The 13606-nt window shown below is 51.5% G+C and overlaps 1 protein-coding gene across 1 annotated transcript in view; it reads right to left on the bottom strand.

Moving 5' to 3' along the window:
• LOC134984329 (oocyte zinc finger protein XlCOF22-like) overlaps window positions 1–9833 on the bottom strand; it is a 70805-nt gene extending 60972 nt beyond the window's left edge. Inside the window, exon 1 of the mRNA XM_063949934.1 lies at window positions 9744–9833. Within this exon, the coding sequence (XP_063806004.1) occupies window positions 9744–9818 (75 nt within the window). The 5' untranslated portion in view covers window positions 9819–9833. The remainder of the gene's footprint in view (window positions 1–9743) is intronic.
• Window positions 9834–13606: the final 3773 nt, after the last annotated feature.

Genomic DNA, 13606 nt, shown 5'->3' with positions numbered 1-13606 from the left:
GAGGGGGCACGTCTTGAAACTCCAATTTGTACCCTTGGGTTACTATTTCGACTATACAAGGGTCCAGGGCCGAGTGCACCCAGACCTGACTGAAAAGTTTGAGACGTGCCCCCACCAGTGCGGACTCCCTCAGAGGAGCCCCAGCGTCATGCAGTGGATTTGGCAGAAGCCGGGGAGGACTTCTGCTCTTGGGAACTTGCCACAGCTTGTGACCTTTTTCCCCTTCCTCTCGTAGCAAGGAAAGAAGATCCTTGTCCTTTTTTGTATTTATTGGGCCGAAAGGACTGCATTTGATAGTGGGGGGTTCACTATGATATGCCGGCGGTCGGGCTCCCGGCGACCAGCATACCGGCGCCGGGAGTCTGATCGCCGGCTTACCGACAGTGTGGCGAGCGCAAATGAGCCCCTTGCGGGCTCCTGCTCTCGCCATGCTACGGGCACGGTCCAGGGGGTCGTGGACCCCCAAGAGGGAGAATAAGTGTCGGTATGCTGGCTGTCGGGCTCACGGCGCCGGTATGCTGGTCGCCGGGAGCCCGACCGCTGGCATACTGAAGACCACTCGATAGTGGGGCGTTTTCTTTTGCTGTGCAGGAACATAAGGCAGGAACGATGACTTACCCGCGGTAGCCGTAGATACCAGGTCAGTGAGGCCATCGCCAAACAAGACCCTACCGTTAAATGGTAGAGACTCTATCGCCTTCTTAGAGTCAGCATCAGCTTTCCATTGATGAATCCACAACACTCTCCTGGCTGAGAGTGCCATGGCATTGGCCCTTGATCCCAAAAGGCCAATATCCCTCACAGCTTCCTTTAAATACGCTGCAGCATCCCTGATGTGACCCAAAGTCAAAAGCACGCTATCCCTATCTAGGGAATCTACCTCAGATGACAAGTTCTCTGCCCACCTTTCAATAGCGCTACTCACCCATGCCACAGCAACGGCAGGCCTGAGTAGCGACCCCGTAGTGACATAAATGGATTTCAGGGTATTTTCCTGCTTACGATCCGCAGGATCCTTTAGGGTTGCCGTGTCAGGGGACGGAAGCGCCACCTTTTTGGATACACGCGATAAAGCTTTGTCTACCGTGGGGATTGACATCCACCTTTCCCTGTCCCCAGAGGGGAACGGATATGTCACTGGAATTCTTTTGGGAACCTGTATCTTTTTGTCAGGATTTTCCCAAGCCTTTTCAAAAAGAGCGTTCAGTTCATGAGAGGGAGGAAACGTTACCTCAGGTTTCTTTCCTTTATACATACAGACCCTAGTATCAGGGACAGCAGGGTCCTCAGTGATATGTAACACGTCTTTTATCACCACGGTCATGTACTGAATACTTTTAGCCAGCTTTGGATGTAATCTGGCATCATTATAGTCGACACTAGAATCAGAGTCTGTGTCGGTATATGTCTCTGCTATCTGGGTAACTGCACGTTTCTGTGACCCCGAAGGGGTCTGGGCCTGTGACAAAGCATCTTCCATGGATTTCCTCCATGTCTGGTTCTTAGACTCAGATTTATCAAATCTCTTAGTCAACTTAGTCACGTTTGCGTTTAAAACACTCTCCATATATTCATCCAATCATCCGTCGGCGGTGCAGACACGGTCACTCTCACAGTATTTTCTGTCCCCACTCCAGCCTCCTCCTGGGAAAAGCATTCCGCCTCAGACATGTCGACACCCACGTACCGACACCCACAACCACACTGGGGCTATAGGAGACAGACCCACAATAAAGCCTGCAAGAGAGACACAGAGAGAGAGTTCTGCCAGCTCACACCCAGCGCCTATCCCGGTACTGAGGCCAGTGAAATGACTGCCCAGACCTGCTAGCGCTTTATATATATACAAATCAGCAACAAATTATTTGTGCCTCCCCCCCCCCCCCCCCCCCCCGTTTTGCACCCTGTTACTTGTACAGCCGTGTGGAGGACAGGGCCAGCGTCTCTGTAGCTTCTGAGGAGAGAAAATGGCGCTGGTCAGAGGTATGTGGGCTAAGCCCCGCCCACTACATATCGCGCTTCAGTCCCGCTTAAATATGTTTATACTGGCGGGGGACCCTTATCTAGTGCCTGGGGCACTGTTATAACTCAAGGCAGTCTGATTTGAGGTGTTCATGCTGCCCAGGGCGCTCCTCCCTGCGCCCTGCACCCTGCAGTGCTGTGATATGTGTGGGAGCACGGAGCGCAGCGCGACACCTCTTCTGTCGTCACTGGAGTCTTCTGATCTTCTCATACTCACCCGGCTTCTATCTTCTGGCTTCTGTGAGGGGGTGACGGCGCGGCTTCGGGAACAAGCATCTAGGCGTACCGTAGTGATCGAACCCCCTGGAGCTAATGGTGTCCAGTAGCCTAAGAAGCAGAGCCCTTGAACTCTTAAGAAGTAGGTCTGCTTCTCTCCCCTCAGTCCCACGATGCAGGGAGCCTGTAGCCAGCAGGTCTCCCTGAAAATAATTAACCTAACAAAAAGTATTTTCAGAGAAACTCAGGAGAGCTCCTCAGTGTGCATCCAGTCTCACTGGGCACAGAATCTAAACTGAAGTCTGGAGCAGGGGCATAGAGGGAGGAGCCAGTTCACACCCATTCAAAGTCTTGTAGTGTGCCCATGTCTCTTGCGGATGCCGTCTATACCCCATGGTTCTTGAAGCATCCCCAGCATCCTCTAGGACGTAGGAGAAAATAGATTTTAGAGTGGTCTCTATTTTCCTATCCGCCGGGTCCTTCACCGTAAGGGAGCCCGGAGCAGGGAGCACCGCCTTTTTAGAAAGGCGAGACACTGAGACGTCTACGGCTGGGGATTCTTCCCAGAATTTTCTGCCTTCAGGGGCAAAGGGGAAGGTATTCAGAAACCTTTTCGTCACCATGATATTTTTTATCTGGATTCTTCCAGGCTAGTTTAAATAAGTCATCCAATTCCGTGGAATCAGGGAATGTGACTTTTGGTTCCTTTTGAGGGAGGAAAAATGACTGCTGAGTACTTGCATCCCCCAGGAGGAGCTTTAACACCTCCTTAATAGCCAATACGAGGGGTTCAATACCCTGGATTGGGGTGGGATCCCCATCATCCTGTACATCATCATCAGTATCATATGATAGGAGTGCAGGTAGAGCAGGTTTCTGTGAAGTAGGCAGGGAGGGACGCTTAGCAGTAAGGCTAGCCACTGCATGTTGCAGTTCTTGTGTCTTGTTTGCAGTTGCAGTGAGCTGAGATGACATATCAGACATTATAGTTTTTATAGCCCCCAACCAGGGGGGCTCCGCATTCTCCCCCACATTAGTATCAGCATGAGATGACTGACTACACTGCTCACATGATACTGAGCTGGATGTGCTAGGAGAGAACCTGGCATTACACACACTGCAAGACTTCTGTTTTACTATAGTGTAGTAGAAAACAGTACAATACACACACACAGGACAGCCTGATATGATATATGACAAGCCTGACCTATTGCATGTGAGAGAGAGACAGAGAAGAGAGCGCACACAATGGTGACCGGCCCCAGTGAGGCTGTCAGCGGTTGTTACATCTGTGTAACCACAGTGAGATTCTTTATAAAACCCCACAGGGGATTATTGTGCACAATGATAGCGGCTCCCCCCCTATACCCGGTACCAGTGTATACAGGGGCAGTTCTGGAGGAGCTGTGGAGGCTGCTGCAGCTCATGCAGAGGAAGACGCCAATATGCCGCTGAGCCAGCTCTAATGTAGCACCGCCCCCCGCCATGGTGCCGTAGCTACTGCTGTATATTTATACTGGCCATGTCTCCTTATGTATGTACAACCTCACATAAATGCTTGGTTCACCTGTGTTTAGCCAGTCTCACGCAGGGGCTATAGCGGGTCCCCCCCAGGAGGTTCAGCCGCACATTTGTCCGGGGGACCCCCCCCCCTAGCGGGTCCCCCCGGTTGGTACTCACCACTGAAGATCACCTTCAGGCAGTGTCAGGGGTGTGCGCAATGCTGCGGCTGCGACAGACAAGGCGCCATGCCGCGCTGAACAAACAGCCCCTCAGGACGGTGGTCATGCAACGGGAAGCGGCTCTCACCTCAGGAGGCCGGTGACCATCCCCCCCCCCAAAAAAAAAACTCCCACGGTGCAGGTATACTGTTGCCCAAACAGCATACCGAAATCATTAAAAGTTAGAAATAAAAATGAAGGAAAACTCTGGAGCTGCAGAGTGGGCATCCTCTCCTGAGGGCTCTTTATCTAAACTGAGCTGTAGGAGGGGCATAGAGGGGAGGAGCCAGCACACCCAGTGGTAGAATGTTTAAAGTGCACGTGCTCCTTTGGACCCGTCTATACCCCATGGTACTAATTCTGTCTACAATATCCCTTATGGATGCTAGAGAAAAGTAGTTAAAGAAGAGGGTGGTCCACAGTGTCCAATGCAGCAGAGAGGTGAAGGAGAATAAGCAGAGAGTAGAGACCATTGGATCTGGCAGCATGGAGGTCTTTGTAGACTTCAGCGAGGGCAGTATCAGTGGAGTGGAGAGGACGGAAGCCAGGCTGGAATGGGTCAAGCAGTGAGTGTGAGGAAAGACAGGAGTTAGGAGGAGAGAGATGGTCGGTAGTTGGAGAGAGTGGTTGGTTGGATGAAGGGAGGGGTTTATAAGAATAGGGGAGACAAGAGCATGATGGAAGGCCGAGGGGACAGTGTCTGATGAGAGGGAGAGAATGAGATGGGCAAGATGGGAACAGGCAGAAGAAGAGAGGTAGCGGAGGAGGTGATAGGGTCAAATGGGGAGGTGGAGGGGGTGAGGAACGGCTGAGGGCCATGACTTCCACACTAGATACAAAGAAGAGAGATGTCAGAGTTGGGAGGAGGTAAGGGAGGGGGGGGGGGGGGTGTCAGGAAATGGAGGAGGGCATTGCTCAGGGTCTGGTGGGATGTGATATCCTGCCATAGGGAGCCAATTTTGCATGGGAAGTAGGTGGCAAAGTCAAGAGCAGAGAGTGAGGGGGCGGGGAGGGGGGGAGACGAGGCGGTGGGGGGGGGGGGGGGGGGCAGAGGAGCGAGTTGACAGTGGAAAAGGGGTGCCAGGGTTTGAGGACTGGGAGGAGATGAGGTTCTTGGCGGAAAGTGGACAGTAGGAATGCATGTGGAGTGCCAGGGTTGCGGTGTCGTCACATCAGGTGAGGGGGATAGAAGGGGACAGGCAGGGGAGGGGGATATGGGAGGCAGGTAGGTGGCAACTGGGAAGGGACAGGAGACACGAAGGGGCAACCCTATTCACCCCCTATGTGTGTATACCGCCCCCCTGTATGTATAGCACCCCCTATGTGTGTATACCGCCCCCCCATGTGTGTATACCACCCCCTATGTGTGTATAGCCCCCCTATGTGTGTATACCGCCCCCTATGTGTGTACAGCACCCCCTATGTGTGTATAGCGCCCATGTGTGTATACCGCCCCCTATGTGTGTATACCGCCCCCCGTATGTATAGAACCCCTATGTGTGTATACCGCCCCCCCATGTGTGTATACCACCCCCTATGTGTGTATAGCGCCGCCTATGTGTGTATACCGCCCCCTATGTGTGTACAGCACCCCCTATGTGTGTATAGCGCCCCCTGTGTGTATAGCGCCCCCCTATGTGTGTATACCGCCCCCCTATGTGTGTATACCGCCCCCCTATGTGTGTATACCGCCCCCTATGTGTGTATACCGCCCCCTATGTGTGTATAGCGCCCCCTATGTGTGTATAGCGCCCCCTGTATGTATAACACCCCCTATGTGAGTATACCGCCCCCCATGTGTGTATACCACCCCCCTATGTGTGTATAGCGCCGCCTATGTGTGTATACCGCCCCCTATGTGTGTACAGCGCCCCCTATGTGTGTACAGCGCCCCCTATGTGTGTACAGCGCCCCCTATGTGTGTATACCACCCCCTATGTGTGTATAGCCCCCCTATGTGTGTATACCGCCCCCTATGTGTGTACAGCACCCCCTATGTGTGTATAGCGCCCATGTGTGTATACCGCCCCCTATGTGTGTATACCGCCCCCTATGTGTGTATACCGCCCCCCGTATGTATAGAACCCCTATGTGTGTATACCGCCCCCCCATGTGTGTATACCACCCCCTATGTGTGTATAGCGCCGCCTATGTGTGTATACCGCCCCCTATGTGTGTACAGCACCCCCTATGTGTGTATAGCGCCCCCTGTGTGTGTATAGCGCCCCCCTATGTGTGTATACCGCCCCCCTATGTGTGTATACCGCCCCCCTATGTGTGTATACCGCCCCCCTATGTGTGTATACCGCCCCCTATGTGTGTATAGCGCCCCCTGTATGTATAACACCCCCTATGTGAGTATACCGCCCCCCATGTGTGTATACCACCCCCCTATGTGTGTATAGCGCCGCCTATGTGTGTATACCGCCCCCTATGTGTGTACAGCGCCCCCTATGTGTGTACAGCGCCCCCTATGTGTGTACAGCGCCCCCTATGTGTGTACAGCGCCCCCTATGTGTGTACAGCGCCCCCTATGTGTGTATAGCGCCCCCCCATGTGTGTATAGCGCCCCCCATGTGTGTATAGCGCCCCCCATGTGTGTATAGCGCCCCCCATGTGTGTATAGCGCCCCCCATGTGTGTATAGCGCCCCCCATGTGTGTATAGCGCCCCCCATGTGTGTATAGCGCCCCCCATGTGTGTATAGCGCCCCCATGTGTGTATAGCGCCCCCATGTGTGTATAGCGCCCCCATGTGTGTATAGCGCCCCCCATGTGTGTATAGCGCCCCCCATGTGTGTATAGCGCCCCCCATGTGTGTATAGCGCCCCCCATGTGTGTATAGCGCCCCCCATGTGTGTATAGCGCCCCCCATGTGTGTATAGCGCCCCCCATGTGTGTATAGCGCTCCCTATGTGTGTATAGCACCCCCTGTGTATATAGCGCCCCCTATGTGTGTATAGCGCCCCCTACGTGTGTATACCGCCCCTATGTGTGTACAGCACCCCCTATGTGTGTATAGTGCCCCTATGTGTGTATAGCGCCCCCTATGTGTGTATACCGTCCCCTATGTGTGTATAGTGCCCCCTATGTGTATATAGCGCCCCCCTATGTGTATATAGCGCCCCCCTATGTGTATATAGCGCCCCCCTATGTGTGTATAGCGCCCCCCTATGTGTGTATAGCGCCCCCCATGTGTGTATAGCGCCCCCCATGTGTGTATAGCGCCCCCCATGTGTGTATACCGCCCCCCTTGTGTGTATACCGCCCCCCTTGTGTGTATACCGCCCCCTATGTGTGTAAAGCGCTCCCTATGTGAGTATAGTGCCCCCTATGTGTATATAACGCCCCCCTATGTGTATATAGCGCCCCCCATGTGTGTATAGCGCCCCCCATGTGTGTATAGTGCCCCTATCTGTGTATAGCGCCCCCCATGTGTGTATACCGCCCCCCCATGTGTGTATACCGCCCCCCCATGTGTGTATAGCGCCCCCCCATGTGTGTATAGCGCCCCCTATGTGTGTATACCGCTCCCTATGTGTGTATAGCGCCCCCCTATGTGTGTATAGCGCCCCCTATGTGTGTATAGCGCCCCCCTATGTGTGTATAGCGCCCCCCATGTGTGTATAGCGCTCCCCATGTGAGTATAGCGCTCCCTATGTGAGTATAGCGCCCCCTATGTGTATATAGCGCCCCCCATGTGTATATAGCGCCCCCCATGTGTGTATAGCGCCCCCCATGTGTGTATAGCGCCCCCCATGTGTGTATAGCGCCCCCCATGTGTGTATAGCGCCCCCCATGTGTGTATACCGCCCCCTATGTGTGTATACCGCCCCCCATGTGTGTATACCGCCCCCCCATGTGTGTATACCGCCCCCCCATGTGTGTATACCGCCCCCCCATGTGTGTATAGCGCTCCCCATGTGAGTATAGCGCTCCCTATGTGAGTATAGCGCCCCCTATGTGTATATAGCGCCCCCCATGTGTATATAGCGCCCCCCATGTGTGTATAGCGCCCCCCATGTGTGTATAGCGCCCCCCATGTGTGTATAGCGCCCCCTATGTGTGTATAGTGCCCCCTATGTGTATATAGCGCTCCCTATGTGTGTATAGTGCCCCCTATGTGTATATACCGCTCCCTATGTGTGTATAGCGCCCCCTATGTGTGTATACCGCCCCCCTATGTGTGTATAGCGCCCCCTATAAGTGTATACCGCCCCCCTATGTGTGTATACCACCCATGTGTGTATAGCGCCCCCCATGTGTGTATAGTGCCCCTATGTGTGTATACCGTCCCCTATGTGTGTATAGCGCTCCCTATGTGAGTATAGCGCTCCCTATGTGAGTATAGCGCTCCCTATGCGAGTATAGCGCTCCCTATGTGAGTATAGCGCTCCCTATGTGAGTATAGTGCCCCCTATGTATATATAGCGCCCCCTATGTGTATATAGCGCCCCCCTGTGTGTATAGTGCCCCTATGTGTGTATACCGCCCCCATGTGTGTATACCGCCCCCCTGTGTGTATAGCGCCCCCTATGTGTGTATAGTGTCCCCTATGTGTGTATAGCGCCCCCTATGTGTGTATAGTGTCCCCTATGTGTGTATAGCGCTCCCTATGTGTATATACCGCTCCCTATGTGTGTATAGCGCCCCCTATGTGTGTATACCGCCCCCCTATGTGTGTATAGCACCCCCTATGAGTGTATACCGCCCCCCATGTGTGTATAGCGCCCCCCATGTGTGTATAGTGCCCCTATGTGTGTATACCACCCCCCATGTGTGTATAGCGCCCCACATGTGTGTATAGTGCCCCTATGTGTGTATACCGCCCCCTATGTGTGTATACCGCCCCCCTGTGTGTATACCGCCCCCTATGTGTGTATACCGCCCCCTATGTGTGTATAGTGCCCCTATGTGTGTATACCGCCCCCCATGTGTGTATAGCGCCCCACGTGTGTATAGTGCCCCTATGTGTGTATACCGCCCCCTATGTGTGTATACCGCCCCCCTGTGTGTATACCACCCCCTATGTGTGTATACCGCCCCCTATGTGTGTATATTGCCCCCCTATGTGTATATACCGCCCACTCTGTGTGTATAGTACCCCCTATATGTGAATACCGCCCCCTATGTGTGTATACCGCCCCCTATGTGTGTATAGCGCCCCCTATGTGTGTATAGCGCCCCCTATGTGTGTATAGCGCCCCCTATGTGTATATACCGTCCCCTATGTGTGTATAGCACCCCCTATGTGTATATAGCGCCCCCTATGTGTGTATAGCGCCCCCTATGTGTATATACCGTCCCCTATGTGTGTATAGCGCCCCCTATGTGTGTATAGCGCCCCCTATGTGTATATACCGTCCCCTATGTGTGTATAGCGCCCCCCTATGTGTATATACTGCCCCCTATGTGTGTATATACCGCCCCCTATGTGTAACACCCTGTATGAGCAGTGAGATGAGTGTGAGCAGCGCTGTGTGTGTGTATGACACGGGTAATATACTCTCCATGCACCACACACTGCAGCACATACACTTACCTCCCAACATGACCCATTCCAGGAGGGACAAAATGTTCTCTAACTGGACTTCCCTCTTAATTTATGACTGCAATCACCTGTGTTAAAATACCTTTCTTATCAGTTAACTAGTTCAGCACAGGTGACACTAATCAGATACTAAGAGAGAAGTCAAGGAAGAGAACATTTTGTCCCTCCTGGAAAGGGTCATGTTGGAAGGTATGCATACACCCTGCCCGGCAGGAGAGGGAGCGGCGGCCATTACCTGGTGGAGACCGGGGGCGGAGCTCTGTGTACAGGAAGGGAAGGGGCACTGTTTCCGGGTCACCGTATAGAGCATGGGATCAGCCACCAGCCCCGCCTACTCTCTCATAGGCTGTAGCGACCCGTCACTCAGCCAGCCCCGCCTCTGTTTCTAGCTATTGGTCGCAGGGTCCAGTCACTCAGTAACCTTTCTCCCGCCCATTGCTCGCAGCCCCGCCCCCTCTCCCTCCTACACATGTCACGATGAGTGACGGGACAGTCCGACCAATGGCGAGTAGAGTGGGCGGGGCTGTATGATGGACTCCTTGGTGTATGAAATAAGTAGTGGGCGGGGCTAGAAGATGAGTGACGGGATACTACAGCCTATGAGCGGGAGAGCTACTGGTTGCTTAGTGACTGCGGCTGTGCCTACCCATAATCCCATGCGCTCCCCTCCAGTATATACAGGTCAGTAACATAGTTTTTCCCCCAAGTTGCTTTATTTATATTTATATATTTCTATATCTATATATATATACATTTATATTATTTCTCTTTGGTGGTTGCTTGTTTTTGGGCTTTTTTTTTAATATTTTTTATTTTTTTAATGTTATTACTGGCACCGCCCATCAGACACGGGTGAGAAGCTGCGGATGAATAGAGTAATTGGGGTGTTACATTGTGTCGCTGTGACGTGACAGTGAGATGATGATAGTGATGGAGCGCTGTTCTGCAGGGTGAGGAGATTATTCAGAGTTTGTCGCAGATTTTACTATTTTACCAAAATGTGTGAGCACCAGAATGGCACGCAGGGGGCCGCCCAGAACAGGGCGAGACCACCCGGCATGTGTGGTGCTGCCCCGCCATGCCATCGCAATTCACATAGTGACTGACCCCGGCCTATGCATAAGCAGCGGCACCGTCGCCATGTTTCCAATCGCAGGAAATGCAGCAACATCATTGGCCGGCCCTGAAAACAGCCATGACACGTCTGTCGCCAGTGCTAGATTGAGCCTGCATGCAGACTCAATCTAGTGGGCCGCTGTGTGAAGTGAGCGGACCCCGTCGTCATCCCCCCTCGCATCGCACTGTGCTGAGCGTGGGGATAAATGTGTGCTGAGCCGTCTGTGTTAAGAACACTCAGCACACATCTCCCCCATCGGTATCCCCCTTACCACCGACTGGACGGGATGTAGTTACCAAGCTGTCGTGATCCCGGCATTAAGGATCCTGATGCCGAAATCCTGACTGACGGGAATGCCGTCAGCGCTCGCCACAGGTTTTCCCACTCATGGGTGTCCACTACACCCATAGAGTGACAATAAAACCTGTGGTGAGTGCAGTGAGCCACCGTGCCGTGGCGAATGCACTCTTTGCGCTTGCCCCGCTGCCAGTATTCTTGTGGCCAGGATGCCGCTGTTGGTATATTGACCCCTGGCACCCCGTCTGCCGGGATATCATTACCATCCCGACTTGAGAACCAGATACCAGAAGAAAAAGTTCAAGAAACTGAAACTATCCACCTGACTTCAAGATCCAGAACTTATCTTCAGTCCATCCAGCAGCCAGACATAGCACCAATAATTACACTATATCCAAAAACTTAAGTTGGGCTTTTTTGGCAGCTTTTTAGTAACGGTTTGAGCTTGTTTTGGGCTTATTTTTTAGTCATCAGTTGCTTGTTTTTCATTTAATAGTTGGCAACACTGGTCAGTACTTATTGCATATATACTTACACTGATATATATATATATAGTAGAGAACTCCAAAGGATTTGGAAGGTGCACTCGCACTAGTAAAGAATTGTAGAACCTTCTTTAAAATCACCAATACTTTTATTGTCGACGTTTCGGTCTGATAACAGGCCTTTTTCAAGACAGGTGATATATCATCTTCATCAATTCATCATCATAGACAACTCATTTGTAGTCTGCAAAAAACACAGTGGTATACAGTCACAAGCAATATGCCTCACCGGCCCCCGTGGGCACCCGACAGTGACACTATTGGACCCATCACCAACAGACATCCATTGGAAGTGTGCCTAGAGGGTATAACCATCCTCCTTTTAATACCTGAGAAACATCAAGGAATCCACACCGGGCATCACTTATGTCAGGACACTCAAGTACGCTAAAAAGCTACCTCCATCTGTCAAGAGAGGTTTTAAATACACGTTTATACATAGGGCTTAATAATATCCACCACTGCTATCTTACATCCAACATGTTATCAATAACATCCTCATACCTTATTAAGTAGCCAAAGGACTAATGCAGCAATATTGTAGGAGGCATTTGGTTTAGGAAAGTCCACCTACCAACACCTAAGGGAAATAATATCCTCACTAAGTATTTGTAAACATGTCATTGTACAACCCATAATAGTACAAAATACCACATCAGTACTTACATTAGCCCGAGGACGCCACAGGCATTGCTGCACGCCGTCCCCATAAACATCTAAGCTATTTAAACCGTGTGGACCGGAAGTGACGTCCATTCCGGAAATCACACTTGCAACCTAATAAACTCTTATTACAGCCAACTTCTAAATCAAGCGAACTCCAGAATGTGCCAAACGCACTGCCCTTCACCTGCACACCCAGCCGCCACATCGCATATCCCCCCGCGACGGCCCACGCCGCACACATAAGATCCCGGTGCAGCACCGCTGGAAACGCGTCATCATGCGTTCCAACGGTACTTACGTGCGGTTCAACTGCCGGAAGTGTACATCCGAATGCCGTAACCGCGGAGTCGTCATGCTAGCACATCAGGGCTCAAAAGACATAGGTGTAATGACCCAATGACATAGGGATCGTGCCTCCACACTTCCCCATAACAATATTCCAAATCATAAAGATTTTCTTGTCCCCTCCAATCGATGCCAGGGTACAGCCGGTCTACGCCCAATATTAAACCATCTAATAGAATACCCATCATGTCCAGTAGGAGAGTGGAAAATTAAAACCCCTCAATGGCACTATTCATAGGTACACCTTGTGCACCCACCAACAAATTCTACAAAAGCACCAGATTGCTATTAAGGAGTGAAATTTATCTCCTTAAGTCAACAAACCAAACTCGCCCAATATTGTTTATATATCACCTGGGAAAAAAATATACTCGAGCATCCAACCATCCCAATGTGCCTATGTCATCGCATATAAATTCACGCGTACTCTACGCACTATTAGGGTTGCAAATTACAGTGGTCCAAAGGTCTGTTCGGCTACCCCGGAGGCCGGTGAGACATTCACATAACAATGATCCTATAATCAAAAAGTGCAAAAAATGACTACACATACAAAAAAAAAATTTTAATTGACAAAAAGGCTTCAATGTAGGAAGAAGCCCATCTGCCAACTTACAGGTCTGCTATATACCACGTGAGGCTCCACATCACACGGTCAATAAATGGCCCTTAAAGAAAGGGATGTAAAGAATTTGCTTCATTAAGTCCCCTAGGGGCTACAGTATCTAAAGGGTGTATCCAATAACACTCTCGCTGTTTGAGAGCCAGGGAGCGACCCCCCCCCCCATTAGATTTGGGGGGATCCAATCAATTATTTTACATTTAAGGCATGCCACTTGGTGTCTAGCATCCAAAAAGTGGCGGGCCACTGGCTTATCAGTTTTACCCGTGAGAATAGCCGTATGTATGGAAGACCTGTGATTGGCCATACGATCACAAAACACACGTGTCTTAAGGCCAACATAATACAACCAACAGGGGCACTTCAGTATATATATAATAAAGTCAAGACGGCAGTGTAGATGGTACTTTAATCGGATGGTTTTTCCAGTGTGCGGGTGACTAAATGTCGGACCTGTAATCATGGACCGACACGTAGTGCAACTGCCGCATGAAAAACATCCCGGT

The sequence above is a fragment of the Pseudophryne corroboree genome (genome assembly GCF_028390025.1).
Source record: "Pseudophryne corroboree isolate aPseCor3 chromosome 3 unlocalized genomic scaffold, aPseCor3.hap2 SUPER_3_unloc_5, whole genome shotgun sequence".
Classification (NCBI taxonomy): Eukaryota; Metazoa; Chordata; class Amphibia; order Anura; family Myobatrachidae; genus Pseudophryne; species Pseudophryne corroboree.
The sequence above is the reverse complement of the archived record's forward strand: the minus strand, read 5'-3'. Positions and strand labels throughout refer to the sequence as shown.